General features: G+C 41.4%; 6 protein-coding genes across 6 annotated transcripts; 2 read left to right on the forward strand and 4 right to left on the reverse strand.

Annotated features, from left to right (window-relative positions):
• Nucleotides 1-172: 172 nt before the first annotated feature.
• KQ657_001001 (palmitoyl-(protein) hydrolase) lies at nucleotides 173-966 on the reverse strand (the record flags this gene model as incomplete). Its single annotated transcript, XM_043191815.1, has 2 exons — nucleotides 173-867; nucleotides 963-966. 2 exons carry the CDS (start codon nucleotides 964-966, stop codon nucleotides 173-175), a joined length of 699 nt encoding a protein of 232 aa, XP_043048787.1.
• Nucleotides 967-1085: 119 nt separating this feature from the next.
• Nucleotides 1086-2405, reverse strand: DUS1 (tRNA dihydrouridine synthase; the record flags this gene model as incomplete). The annotated part of the gene is made up of 1 exon (XM_043191816.1): nucleotides 1086-2405. The coding sequence occupies one exon, from the start codon at nucleotides 2403-2405 to the stop codon at nucleotides 1086-1088; it is 1320 nt and encodes a 439-aa protein (XP_043048788.1).
• A 252-nt stretch (nucleotides 2406-2657) lies between these two features.
• Nucleotides 2658-6809, reverse strand: KQ657_001003 (uncharacterized protein; the record flags this gene model as incomplete). Its single annotated transcript, XM_043191817.1, has 1 exon — nucleotides 2658-6809. The coding sequence occupies one exon, from the start codon at nucleotides 6807-6809 to the stop codon at nucleotides 2658-2660; it is 4152 nt and encodes a 1383-aa protein (XP_043048789.1).
• Nucleotides 6810-8826: 2017 nt separating this feature from the next.
• On the forward strand, nucleotides 8827-9718 carry ALG13 (N-acetylglucosaminyldiphosphodolichol N-acetylglucosaminyltransferase catalytic subunit; the record flags this gene model as incomplete). The annotated part of the gene is made up of 3 exons (XM_043191818.1): nucleotides 8827-8852; nucleotides 9132-9139; nucleotides 9192-9718. The coding sequence occupies 3 exons, from the start codon at nucleotides 8827-8829 to the stop codon at nucleotides 9716-9718; spliced, it is 561 nt and encodes a 186-aa protein (XP_043048790.1).
• Nucleotides 9719-9827: 109 nt separating this feature from the next.
• Nucleotides 9828-10319, forward strand: TAF19 (Taf19p; the record flags this gene model as incomplete). The annotated part of the gene is made up of 1 exon (XM_043191819.1): nucleotides 9828-10319. One exon carries the CDS (start codon nucleotides 9828-9830, stop codon nucleotides 10317-10319), a length of 492 nt encoding a protein of 163 aa, XP_043048791.1.
• A 32-nt stretch (nucleotides 10320-10351) lies between these two features.
• KQ657_001006 (E3 ubiquitin-protein ligase) lies at nucleotides 10352-13951 on the reverse strand (the record flags this gene model as incomplete). Its single annotated transcript, XM_043191820.1, has 1 exon — nucleotides 10352-13951. The coding sequence occupies one exon, from the start codon at nucleotides 13949-13951 to the stop codon at nucleotides 10352-10354; it is 3600 nt and encodes a 1199-aa protein (XP_043048792.1).
• Between the last annotated feature and the right edge of the window lie 32 nt (nucleotides 13952-13983).

A 13983-nucleotide genomic window follows, 5' to 3' on the forward strand; every position in this document is an offset into this window, starting at 1 on the left:
TTATATTTATATGGGGAAACTATATACAGGTTGGGTGTTCGGGTGTAGGAGTTGGGATTCAGTGGGAGGCATAGGATCCATTGGGCTGACTATCTACTGTCTGACTGTCTGTATATGTAGTGTATGACTGCTTCTATCTGCATAATGTCTGTACATATGTTTAGCTTCTTTCCTACAACTGAAGAATACCTTGTATAAACTTCATGACATCAATAAGCTCATCCTCTGCAACAGTATGCACAACCCCCGGGTACTCCTTGTAAGTATAGCTACCAAACCCCATTGACTGGTAAAAGTCTCTAGCTCTTTGGGCAAACAGAAGATCAATCACCGGATCCTGAGTCCCGTGACCTTGGAATACCGGAGTGTCCAAATTGATAATACCGTCCTTGTTACAACCCTTCCTAACGGCTTCAGGAACAGGGTTGAACCCCGATAAACAGATCTCTCCACCGATTTTGGTATCTAACAACGCCAACGTTGCCAATGAGATAGCTGCGCCTTGAGAAAACCCACCAATAAGAATCTTCTCTGGAGCAATGCCGTGAGTCTCAATCTGTTCCTTAACTAAGGACTTAAGAACCTCACAGCTTTTCATGAACCCCGGGGTATCTTGGATTTGGGGCTGATCCACCGCTCCAAACTGCTTGATGTCAAACCATCCAGGCATTCTGGCTCCCCCGTTGGCAGTAATGGGGATCACAGGGGCATTGGGGAATACGTAGTTGATGGAATCACATTTCTGCACTATGTTGGCTTGTTTAACCACAGAGGGGAACCATGACCATCCACTACCAGTGTCGCCTAAGCCGTGAACAAATATAATGGCTGCCTTGGCAGGGGTAGCTGTGGCATTGACTCTTATGGCTGAAAATGAGGACATAGACATACTAATACCGGGGTATAGTGATAGAGACTTAGTTGACTTAGTTGATAGCGGAGGCTTTGGAGTTAGCCATAACCCATCGTTCGCGCTACCATAAACAAGAAAATGTTTATGTAATTGATTAGGTAATCGTAACCGTCTACCTTTCAGTATGCCTTATGTGTATCATACTATAAACCCTATGTCCCTGTATTGCTACTTATGAAGCAACCTCTGAAGTAATCTCTGATATAATTTCAGACTTTTCTTTCTTTGCCGGTTCCCGCACCAGCTCCGGTACCAGCTCTGGCTCCGGTTTCGCTCTCTTTGTCTTACCACTAACCTCTTCATCACCACTCCGTTTCTTATCCGCTGCCACCTTAAGCTTACGTGCATTCTGTTTCTCCCCATTGACAGTTCGGAAATATGGCTGACATCTCCAGTATGGTACAGTTTTATATCTTCCGCCCCACGACTCTTCTGGACCCTCCGTGATAACATCAAGCTCTTCGATATCCTTCCGATCAAAGATCTCCTGTACTATCGACTCAACCTCACACACAATCTTCTCCCACTCACCAAAATCAGCATGAACACTTGTTCTGCCAATCACAGGTCGCAACTCGGTCCTCACTGCCAAGAATGCATGTAAAAGCTTAAAGAAATGCGCTTTCATCGCGTGTCTTGAAGCCTGGCCGGGACAACTCTTGACAATCTCAAAGTATTCTCTTAGCATCTTGTCTACTCGAGCATACTGCTTCTCTTTATCGTCGTCCTCGGTCCAAAAGACTCCGGGATTGTATAAATTACCCTCAGCTGACATAACCGCATCACATCCAACATGCTTCGTACACCGCTCAAGATCCTCGGGATACAAGATGTTCCCGTTGCTGAAGAACACTGTCTCTGCCGGTAAGTTCTCTCGAAGATACTTGAGAATATCCCAATTGGCTAGACCGGTGAGTTGACCCTTCATGTCTCTTGTTCTTCCATGAATAGTAATGAACGAAGCCCCAGCGTCCAAAACCATACGAGCATATTCCAAAGATTTTTGCCAGTCGTCGTAAACCCGGATTTTGGCCGTTACCGGCACCGTAAGCTCTTCTCGTAACTTCCTAATGAGCTTATGTACCAAATCCCAGTCTTCCATCAAGAATGCCCCATAGTGGCCCTTTCTGGCTATACCTTGGGGACACCCCAAGTTCAAATCAACAGCATCACATCGATCCTCAACTAGCTTAGCAGCAGAAAGTAAGTACTCAGGGTCGTTGGCACAGAACTGAACTACTAATGGTCGGTCGAACTCCTTATCTCCATCCATATCGCTCCACATGGCCTTTCTATACTTCTCATCCGTGGCAAAGAGTCTAGCGTGGAACATGGGAGTGTACGCCAACTCAGCTCCGTATCTCCGACTCAAGATCCGCCATGCTAACTCCGATTGGTCCACCATGGGAGCAACGACGGTTCGGGGCTTCCCTATGCTATTAAAAAGTGTTCTTCCTAAGGCTGTGGGGTCTTGAGATTTCTCTAATGTCATCCTGCAGATATGTGACGTACATATAGGAGACTGCTAGTTACTAACCAAGATCATCATCTTCACTTGACGGATGCTCATCGCTTACCATTTGAGGCACACACGACTTTGGTGATAATCGTTCCTGTGCTCTAAGATGATGGGCTACAGTGTCAAAGGTCCATTAAAGAGCAATAAATAACGCATAAATTATAATAATAATAATAATAATAATAATAATAACAATAATAACAATAGTAATAAATAGCATGCCAATTATTTAGTCAAGTACTTTGCACGCTTCTTCAATCCCTCGGCATATGTCATGCTCAAAGGCCACACTGGAGCATCAGCTAAAATGTTCACCCCCAAATATAAACTCTTAACCCCCAAATTAACTCTTTTAAATGCCTTAACCCATTTGTTGAAGTTCTTGTTGTTCGAGTTGGTAGTGTAGTTGGATACGGAGTCAGTTCCCTCTAACAAGTTGTCATACAACTGGTGGATTTCCTTCAGGATTTCCAAGTCTTGGCCTGTACGCTCGTTGTTCAAGCAGTTCTTGATAGCCATGAGAATACGTTCACATTTACCATAGTTTACCAAGTCCCCAACTTGAAGAACAAGCATTCGTTCTCTCTCGAGGAATTGAACATATGTCAGGATAATCAACTGAGCAATGAAAAGACACGATACAAAGAACACAGGGGTACGAAGTGAGGTTTGTTTCAGGTCATTGATAATCTTTAAATGGTGGTTCCATAACTGTAAGATTTCAATGGCATAGGGGAGTGCTTCACGTATACCATCAATTTGAAATATAAGCAGGTCGATTTCCTTATTCATGGCGTCCCATTCACTTCCAATACATTGCAATAAAACTCCACTCAAGTCAACAGACAACTTAATTTTGGCAAGCCAATACATTGGCAAGATCAACTTCAATTCATGATGTAAGCTGAGCAAATGGTTGTTGTGACTATTGACCTTGAGAACACCACCATTATTGAAAAAAATGTATTCCCATTGAGTCAACATGTCATCGACCTCTGGCTTTACTCCGAGTTGCCAATTGACATAATCATGAGCCTTATAGCGAACCCGCTTGTTCTGGATCTGCTCATGGATATAAATAAGAATCGACAACAAGTTGAAAAAGGATAAAGGTGTTTTGCTGGACTCATAAGTACTCAAATGAGATAAAATGTTCGACTCTCCATTGGAAAGTCCAACGATATCTGTAATGATAGTTGAACCACTGACACGACAATATTCTTTAAACCATTCACCTGAATCACGACATCTCCAAAAGTTTTCATTAGAACAGTGATTACCTGACTTAATCATTTGGGTTGAAAACAATATAGGATCACCAACTAGTGAGTTTCTGAATACCAGCAACATTTCAAAAACATGGATTGTTCTAATCCGACTTTGAGCCATAATGAAATAGTCAAAGTTCAGTTGTATGGCATTAAAGTCTGCGTCATCTTTATTGGGGTTAGGAGGTATGAGAAACTTCTCCAATGGCTTATCAAAATTGGTTGATTTAATAAGTCCAATCATTGATTTCAATTGACGTTGCGTAAGATCAATCATTTGACTTTGGTTTAAAAACATGGAAATAAAAATGTGCAACACCAAACATTGATGAACCATAAGAGGAACCTTCTTGAACTGCAAGTTATCTAAGGTGATTTCCTTTTCAAAGAAGTTGTGGATATGGAACTTCGATAAATTGAACAAAAGAATGGAGTTCGAATCATGGTAAGAATAAAGCGAACCAATGGCAAACATAGCAAGCACCAAAGGTATAGATTCATTCCGGTAAACTAAGTTCCGAAGACTAGGCATGTGGATAAACGGAAAGTACTTATTGAATTCAGTCTCATACAACTTAATGTATTGGTTCAAATCTTCTAAAGGAGGGAAGTAGTTCTTTTCATTGGGTAAGTTGGACATCTTAATAATTCGACTTCTGAAATCATCGGTGACATATGGAGAATTGGATACACCCATTAAATAAGGTTGAGATAACGGACTAATAAATATATCCAATTCCGATTTAGGGATCTGCAGCAGCACCAAGGAGAAGCTAGACTGTTGTTTGGCCAAATCAATTTGTCTGTTACGGAAAATAGAACCTATTTCCAAATAGTCTTCAAAGTCATCACCACGACGTTGTTGATGGTTCAGATTATTAGTTGTGGTTCCAATTCCAGCTCCAAGTGGTCCTCCACCTAAACCACCAATATGTTCAATGGGTTGATGGTGATTATGCAATTGTTGCGGTTGACTAGGAGGTGACAAAGAAGCTTCAGAACCAGAGGGGACAGGCAGCAAGTTGGTGTTGTTCAATAAATGTCCTCCAGGTAAAAAGTTTTGCTGTGAGGGTCTAGTGCTTGCAATCTGTGGCATTTTAATAGTAGCAGTTGTAGTGGATTGTTGCTGTTGTTGCTGCTCAGAATAACTTGAAGAATTAACATGTGACTGGGATAAGTTTAGTGCCAGGGACATAGTATGCAATGGAAGCTTGGAAGACAATTTATCAATGTTTGGCGGAGAGTCAATAAATCCAATATGATGGGATGCTGTTGGAATGGTATTTTGGGAATACGAAGTGTTGATGATTTCTGTCAACCAATCAATGTCCGTTAATTCGTCATTTACAAGCTTTGGTTTCTTTATGACATTACCAGCAATGGAAGAATTATTCGTGGAAGGAGCAGTAGTTGTGGGGCTCTGTGATTGAGTTGATTTCCTTTTCAATGGTGAAGGAGCAGTGGAGCTACGGTCAGAAATGATCGAAGTAGAAGTTCCATGATTGGATGACGCATGGACACTAGGAGGTGGAGGAGGAATATCTTTCAATTGAGGAGTTGTAGCAGGAGTTCCCATTAGATCCAAAGGTGTAGTGTGTCTTCCTCCAGGGCCAATAGTATTTGGTTCTGTAGGCATAGTTTTTGGGTTAGGGTCTCCGGGAGATTCAGTCAACTCCACATTGATAGGAGTTGTGCCCTTTATATGATGAGGATGGTTAGGGTTTTGGAAAAGATAAGCTGACATAATATTTGGATCGTAACAGGCACTGGAAGTTTTCGTCATTGGTTGACTTAATATACTATTCTCATTATGAATACCCTCTTCCTCATTGTGAAAATTATCTGTGGTGACCAGCGGGTGGAGTGCTGCAGCAGACTTAAACTCTTCTGAAACTGTGGCAGTGGCATTCCACTCCATAGGGAAGTCATTAAAGTCCAAGGCCGGCAAGTTGTTGACATCAGCCAAATCATAATGGGTCGGGTAAAGTTGTGGAGTTGCAAAGTCAACCATATAAGGAGCTTCTTCAGCCAAAGTGTCGTGCATTTCAATGTTCAATGCATCTTTAATGTTGACATAAGAAGACCCACTGGATGCTGAAAAGGATGCATGTCTTAAATTATGAGATTTTGTAGTCTTACTAATATTAATATGAGAAGGAATTGCAGACTTTTTAGACGATGCTATTGGGTCTAGTGAGCTTAATGACGACACTGATGCGTTCCTTTTATGAGCCAGGCCACTTCCACCACCGGCTCCCCAGTTATGTAAGTTTGCATAGTTGGAAGACATCATTTCAGTAGCAGGAGGAGTGTTATTGGAGGACGTTGGTAAGGGAGAGGGAATGACATTTTGAGGACTCTTCCCGTTGCTCAAAGAGCCCCTGCTTCTGCTAGTGGCATTAGCAGCACCACTTGTTGAGTTCATTCTGGAAGGATGAGATGTTGTGACTGGACCGCCATTTTTAGTAAAGCTTACATTCCTAAAACTTGGTCTGGATACATCCGGCTGCTCATTGATATCATGTAGCTTGAGTTTCAGATCATTGGGCAAGGGTGCTGTAGCCAGAGTGTTGTTGTGGAGGATAATAATGTGATCAGCAGTGTTAGTGTTGTTGTCGGAAGAGTTGTTGCTGTTGGGAGTACCCGGAAGGGTAGCGCCGACAGAGGTGCCACTAGTACCGCTAGTTGTATTGGTGGTGGTGGTGGTGGTAGCAGCTTCAGCTGCTGCTGCATCGTCTTCATTAGTCACTGAGTCCATACTATCGTTTCTGTTCTTCGAAGGCGCAGCACTAAAAGAAGGGGTTGAGTTCTTCCGTAACACGTTGGGCAAAGACGTATGGAGCTTCTGCTGGTGTCTCAACACCAAGTCTCTTCTAGCAAAGCACCGGCCACACGCAGCACATTGAAACGGCTTTTCGTTAGTATGGGATCGTTCGTGACGTTTCAAGTGCTCCAACCGGGCAAATGCTCGGGTACATATCGTACAAATATGGGGTCGAGGTTTATCTGTTCTTATTTGTTGAGACTTCTTCGGGATGGGTTGGGTAGGGAGAATCGACGCAGACGTGGGGGTAGTAATGGAAGACACTGGAGTATTGGAAAGGGACATGATTTAGCAGACAATAAATAGTAATAAATAAATAAATAGTAATAAATAAATGATAATAATTAAACAAGTGAGTCGCTGAGTGAGCACTAACGGAACAGTATTGATATGTGACAGCGACAGTACTAATCTATAAGACAGACAAACAAAAATAAATAATAATAATAATAATAAATAGGTATCAACGAAACAGTGTCTGATATTAGAAGAGAGCTGAATACACCCTATACTCTTAAGGACATGATGAAAAGAACTGTTTCAATGCATGGGTTTTGCAGGGAAAAAATGATCAAAAAAATTCTACAGCGTGACACAAAACCGAAGTTACACACAACTGTGCCAGAAAAAAAAAACTGGGGGAGGAGCAACGTAACGACGCAGTATCAAGAAATAACAATAATACAATTAATTATCAGCATATTATTAATACTTACATACTACATAATGTCGTACATATTATACAACATAATGCCTTGCAAATATTAATTGAAATTAATATTATCATTGGTTGTGGCTGCTGCGGACATTTTATGTCCTCCCATGCTTAAGCCTATATATCATAACTCAATCCACCCAGTGTATATGTATGTATACGAAGTAATTGCATATTATCCGCTTTAATTCCGTGTCGCATCCCTTCCACACAAAATCATCAATATCGGTAAAAGTGTCAGATTGTCTGGAACAATTGCACGAACAAAAAGAAACAATCTGAAATACATTCCTTGAACTAAAACTACTCGCTGTCGTTACTTGATACCTCCAACTGTAACAACTACTATGTACCAAGCATTCTACTTTTTTGTAGTAGATCATTAAGCTGTAGAAGGCTTGGTGTCAGGGAAGGCATTACTTTGTTCCATCGGACTTGTTCTACCGGACTTGGTCCCCCAACGCACCCCGGAATTTTATCAATCTGGGGATGCACGCATCACATAAAGAACAAAGGTCAAACAATCTGCTGTCTGTTATCCTACTCCGGATTTTTGCTATGAAACATAATGTCACCTGTTTTGTTGGGTAATAATTGCTTTGTTAATCACCTAAAATCTGTTTTAGATTAACCGTTTTTTCCATTGCTATGTCGTCCCCAACTGCTTATTATCACCCACCAATCACAGTGGTGCTTCCCCTCCTAACTCAATAAGAATATTATTATTAACCATTGCCGTGCTAATTAGATCAAACGCCCACCCCACCGTCCGGGTAACACCGTGCTATTATGTTTCGGGCCGGTGTAATTTAATTTAACGGACTTTGGTATGGGCTTAGGTTCGGAACAAACTAACATTGCAGATTAGCCAACTGAAGACTGCATGAGAAGTAAATTGAATTGCATTTCATTCTTCAGTCTTCGTTTTATTATGACTTTTGTCACTACATGGTCTTTTAACTGTTAGTAATAGTAGTGGTGTTAGTGATGGTAGTGGTGTTAGTGATATTAGTTTGACTTTGACATTCATTACTCGAGTATTGTTAATTTTTTAGTACTTTCCAATCAGAACTCAAAGTCTCAACTGTCCATCACGAGCATTGTCCACTCTATTGTCTGATTGTATGCGCCTTGTCACATTTCCAAGCGTAGAAACAAGCTGGTTTTCTTATCGTGTCCGGTTGTTACTATCACCAAGACCTTATTCTCTGTTGTGGTTAGGCATGACCAATAGCGCCAGATATGGTCTAAGCTAGTTTAAGTATGCCCTCAATAAATGTCTTGATAAGGTCATGGTTCCCATTCAAGACTGTATACTTTAACTCCTATTATTGTCGTAGTGTCGTTGAGGCCCCTCGTTAAAAATTTTCCTGGCTCTCATACCCCAGATTTCGGAGTATACAGGCATCACCCAGTCATTCTTTATCGGGCCCAATTATGTAGACTCCGATTTGTCATGCCAAGACGAATGGCGGATTATATTTGCCTTCTAAACTGCTAAAATGCCAAGCATAAGGTTGAATGTCTGAAAAGTCGCTTCTATGGCCACATTTGCGAATTATTATTTCTACGTACTTCGGATAATCAATGCCCCGAAAGGAATTGCAGGCCTGGTAAGACTTTTCTCCTAGTCGTACGTCATCAATGATATTAGCTAGCATCACGTTTGAATTAATAAGCTACAGACTATGACAATCAGCCAACCAAACAACGTCGCCCATTGGGTACGGTGAAATGAGATCACGTGATGAATCACGCACCAAGGCACGTGATTTTGTTGATTCATTTTGGTTTACCTCTGCACAACAATCAACCCACAACATTACGCTGTAGTCTCCGCCATCGTAATCCCCCACTGCAATCACTGAAAATGTCTGTACTTGTCACAACAGGCGCGACAGTTACTTTTGAACTACTTCTTTCGCATGTAACATCTGCAGACTTTCTATCAGTGGTGTCAGCATACACAGACACCTTGATCATTCAATACGGACCCAAACCTGAATCACTTGAGTACATACAAAAATGCATTGCAGCTCTTCCTAGACACTATACTCGGACTTCAAAGCCCGATATAGATGACTCCAAAGCAAAGTCTATTACATTTACATCACCCAACCTTGAACTACGGTTCATTCCCTTCCATCCTCAACTAACTGAATTGGTAAAGCAATGCAAGCTAGTCATTTCTCATGCTGGAACAGGCTCTATTGTTGACGTTTTGAGATGCAACATTCCGTTGATAATAGTCACCAATAGCTTGCTTATGAATAATCATCAACTAGAAGCATCGGACGAATTCAGTGTGCGCCACAACTACTGTTTAAGCTGTCAGGATTGCGAGCTTCCACAGCATAAACTTGAACAGCTTATCAAGGATGAGAAATGGCAACATTTGGACCAATTGCCTCCACCAAACGGTGCCATAGTTGGACACATCTTATATGATGAAATGGGGTTACCCGGACCTGAAAACTAAAGTGCGGGTAACCCCTGGATATTATTTTAACCCAAACATGAAATGACCCAACTGTAAACACCATGTCTTCTATCCTTTACTTCTTTTATACAACTGAGTGCGGGGTAACATGAGTAGTATACAACAGCTTAATGGCAAGAGAAAGCGGAAGCAAAGGCTTTTCCTGAAAGATGTGGCGCAATTGTTGTGGGCCTTGGGAGACCCATCGCCGTCCAATGAGGCCACTATTACTGCGTTGGATGATATACTTGTGGAATGGGTAGTTGATCTTTGTCATAAGCTACAACGGTATGCTAAGGCTCACGGAAGAACCCGGGTGAAGATGGACGACGTGCCGTTCACCCTCCGGAATGATCCGGCCAAGTTGGCCAGGTTCCAACACTTGACAGAACAGATTGTTAGGATTCTGGAAGCCAGAAGGCTTTTTGACGATGACAAGTTCAATAAAGACAAACGACCACACGATGAATACGATGATGAGATTGGAGATGAAGACGATGGTGATGACTTGGACCATGAGACGGAAGCTCCAATGAAGAAAGACGGTAGAGGAAGAAAGAAGAAGCAGAAAGTTACAGGCAATATAATGACTAATAATTGATATAAACAGCGTATATATTAACGCTTGTATGGTTATTCTTCTTCGTTCATATTTTGAATGGCTCTTCCTTGAACATAGGTTTCGTTTTTAACTCGTTCACAAAGCATCTCCCAAACCAGTTGAAGTATCCAAATCAACCGTACACTCAATTGCAACGCAACTATCACAGGTAAGATAAAGAACCTGGATCTACTTGCGGTGTGCAATTGAGGATTGTTGGTCCAGAACAGTCCAGTAGTATAAACTGGAACAATCAATGCTATGGCCATATCGATGATTGCATTTAAGAAATGGTGCCTCCATAACCTAAAGTACTTAGAATGGAATTCTGTGTTGTCTTCTCGATGAGCCAACTTGAAGACTCCAGCAGCAAACGACAGTAAGGTGAAGATCCAAAGCATCGCAATAATAGGAACAGATAATTCATCGTTTTCAAAATCAAAATAATAATCAAATGGACGCTTTAAGATGATTTTTAATGGAACGTTCCAGCAAAATACCCATACCCAAATAGACCAGAAGAGTCTTATAGCAAGTAACCAAACACTAGAAATGATTACTCCGATCGATCGCAAGATTCCAAGGGCAGCTCCAGCTCCGGCACCGGCTTCAACATCGTTATCCTGTTCATCTGCAGCATCTGCAACATCTGCGACATTCACCTCATTATCACCAACATTATTCATATCTGTCCTTCTTCTATATGAATCGTACTCTTTGAACAAATACATCTCCAAAACGATTCCAAAAAGTGCATAGACAATATTAACTTTATTCGACAACAGACATTTACCAGCTATGCCGAGTCCTTTGTACGAAAGCTCACAAAGTATCTTGCAACAAATGTTACCAAGGAAGAACCCAACAATCAACACACTTAAGATCAACACCAAGGCGAAAACCCATAATAACGCAATCAATCCCATCCATCTATTCCTGAAATTAGGTGGTTGGTACACGATGGTGTAATGGTTGGGTCTCAAGATCCCTCCATCACCATCGGAATCGGTAGTGAGATAGTCTGGTTCTTCTTGTCGACGAAGTTCTTTAGCTCGTTCCTCAGCATCGATTTGTTCGAGTTCTTCAGGGTATAGGATTCGATCATCCTTTGTCACTGCCACAAATTGTTTTCTGATGAACTTTCTAGCAGTTGTATCGTTGTCTGGAACTCTCATATAATTCCCATTAGGAACAAACACAGCTTTAAGTTGAGGATCTTCGGCAAATGCTGATTGAACTTGATTCATACTCATTGGGTTGGAATAATCCGGTTGTGGTTGTTCAATAAATTGGTAATAAACATTCCGATAAACCGTGGTTCCTCTTTCTTGTGGGATTGGTTTACCTAAAATGAAATGGGAAAGTCTCATCTTATGACATGAAACATTAAAGGCATATTTCCAATATTGGAAATGGGCCTCTTTAAGTAATACTCTGTTTCTGGACCAAACTTTATAAAGGGTCATCGCCAAAATTGGAAGTAAAATAGAAGATGATGAGGTCCCCAATTCCATGGGGAAATAAGTCGGCATGATCCACTGTTGTATATTCCAAACCACAGATCCAATACCAATCAATATAAAAATGGTATAAACCCTTCCTCTATAAAGAACCCGAAACATTTGTGTTTTCAAGGGTTTCACAAGGGCACTATGGATTAATCTGGTGTTCGGGTCTTCTGGTGATCTGATGAAATAAAGTACTCCAGGACGTAAAATTTGGGATCTTGTCATACCCACAAACACAGCAAGAATCACAGCGTATACGGTTCCGAAAAACCAATACAGAAACATTCTCCAGAATGGAGAGAAAGATTTGGATGTTTCAATTGCAGAAACCCAACTAACGTTTGAATTGTCCTGTGATGAAACAAACAGATGAAGCATAGTCCATGGATTAACATGTTGAAATGTTGAAAACAAATTGTATTTGACAACTTTAACAGAGTCAACTTGTTTGACATCAACAATGTTACTTTCGAATAATGGAGTGAAACAGAAATCCAATAACCAACCACAATAAGCTGGAGAAAAGAAGAATTCAATAGAAAACACACAAAGGACTTTCAAAGTTGCAACGAATTCAAATAATACCCTATAAATGGTTCTGGGGGTCCCCATTATAGGTTTTGGTCCACCCACTAAACTTTTCATGAACATTTGAATGATTAGTCCAATGGAAACATATCCAATGGATAAAACAAACCCTCGTTGTAACCAACTGAGCTTGGTAGGGTATTTGTGCACAAATAAGTCCAGATATGGTACCAACAAGTTTTTGTAGAAGATTTCATGAACAAAGAATGTCGTTAAATCAACCACGGTGTACCCAGTTTGAATTACATAGCCATCATCAGTATAAAACCTGGGGATTATGGTTAAACGTTCAGGATCCAAATAAACCGTCCAAAGTCTGGCCAAACTTAGTACCAAGTTTCCCAATATATGTGGTATCAAATACACTCCAGATAGTATCACTGCAAATATTAAGTTGAGCGATACCATGACTAGAATTGGAGTCTTTACATTGAAGCCCATACCTAAGAATTCAAAGATATCTAAACCAATATCTTCAGCTCCTGGATCATCACCATTATTATTTTGACCTTCGCCCACGTCGAACTCATTTATAGGGTCATGTCCAACCATATGATTGGGTTCTGGGGGAGCAAATCCATTGTCATTAGCATGAATGTCGTTATTAGCACGAATTTCGTCCTGTGCCTCACTACCGTTATCTTCATGTAAATCTTGTACACCCAGTACAACATCAATGTCATCATCATTATCATACTCATCGTTATCTCCGTCATACTCGTCATTATCCTCTGTGATAGGATCTCGGCGCAAGAAGAACGCATTGGTCTCATTATCATCAGGCTCTGCCTGACCAAAGGTATCGGGGATCCCATTCTCTATTGCTCTCCTTAATGCCTCCTGACGATCCCGGGTGACATTAGCACCTTGTTGGGCTTGCAAGTCATTAAGGACCCTGACCAAACTTTCTATACGTTGCAAGTTCTCTCTGGCATCGCCATTATTGGGAGCATCGTTACGTAAGCCACTGATGGCCTGCTGGATCATATCCACCAATTTGGACCGGGGTTCTTTCCCGACTTTCCGGAGTAGCATCATCACAAACCCATCGTCTCGAATAACCCATTGGTGCTGTAGGTAAAACACCAACACTAGAAGCGTACAACATAAGATCTGCCCTAGTCCTCGGAAATAGCCCAAATACATCACTATGGCCGCTTCATAGTAGAATTTCCTGAGCCTTGAGGATCCACTCATAGTGTCCACCAATGTGATATCCACATTGTTCTCGCCGAACTTGAGGGCTTCCCAAAACGTCCCGTTGGCGTCTGGAAGTTTGCCGTCAATAAGCCACGTCAATAGCCGTACCGTAAAGGTCCAGAACAACGGAACCTCCACAAGTATACATGTGACTGCAAGTACGATACTGGTCACCTTCAATGCGACATTCTTGATCAACGACATGATCTTGGCTCGCACGAGCGACACGGGGATCCGGGAAGGCATTGATGGGTCATAGATGGTCTGGAACTGATATTCAGTATTACAAATGTCGCATCTGGCTGGTGTTCTCTTGGAGTGTTTCAACCATTCCATTAGACAATCTTGATGGATGTATTTCATAGACC

The sequence above is a fragment of the Scheffersomyces spartinae genome, assembly GCF_019049425.1.
Source record: "Scheffersomyces spartinae strain ARV_011 chromosome Unknown scaffold_13, whole genome shotgun sequence".
In the NCBI taxonomy this organism is placed as follows: Eukaryota; Fungi; Ascomycota; class Pichiomycetes; order Serinales; family Debaryomycetaceae; genus Lizanozyma; species Lizanozyma spartinae.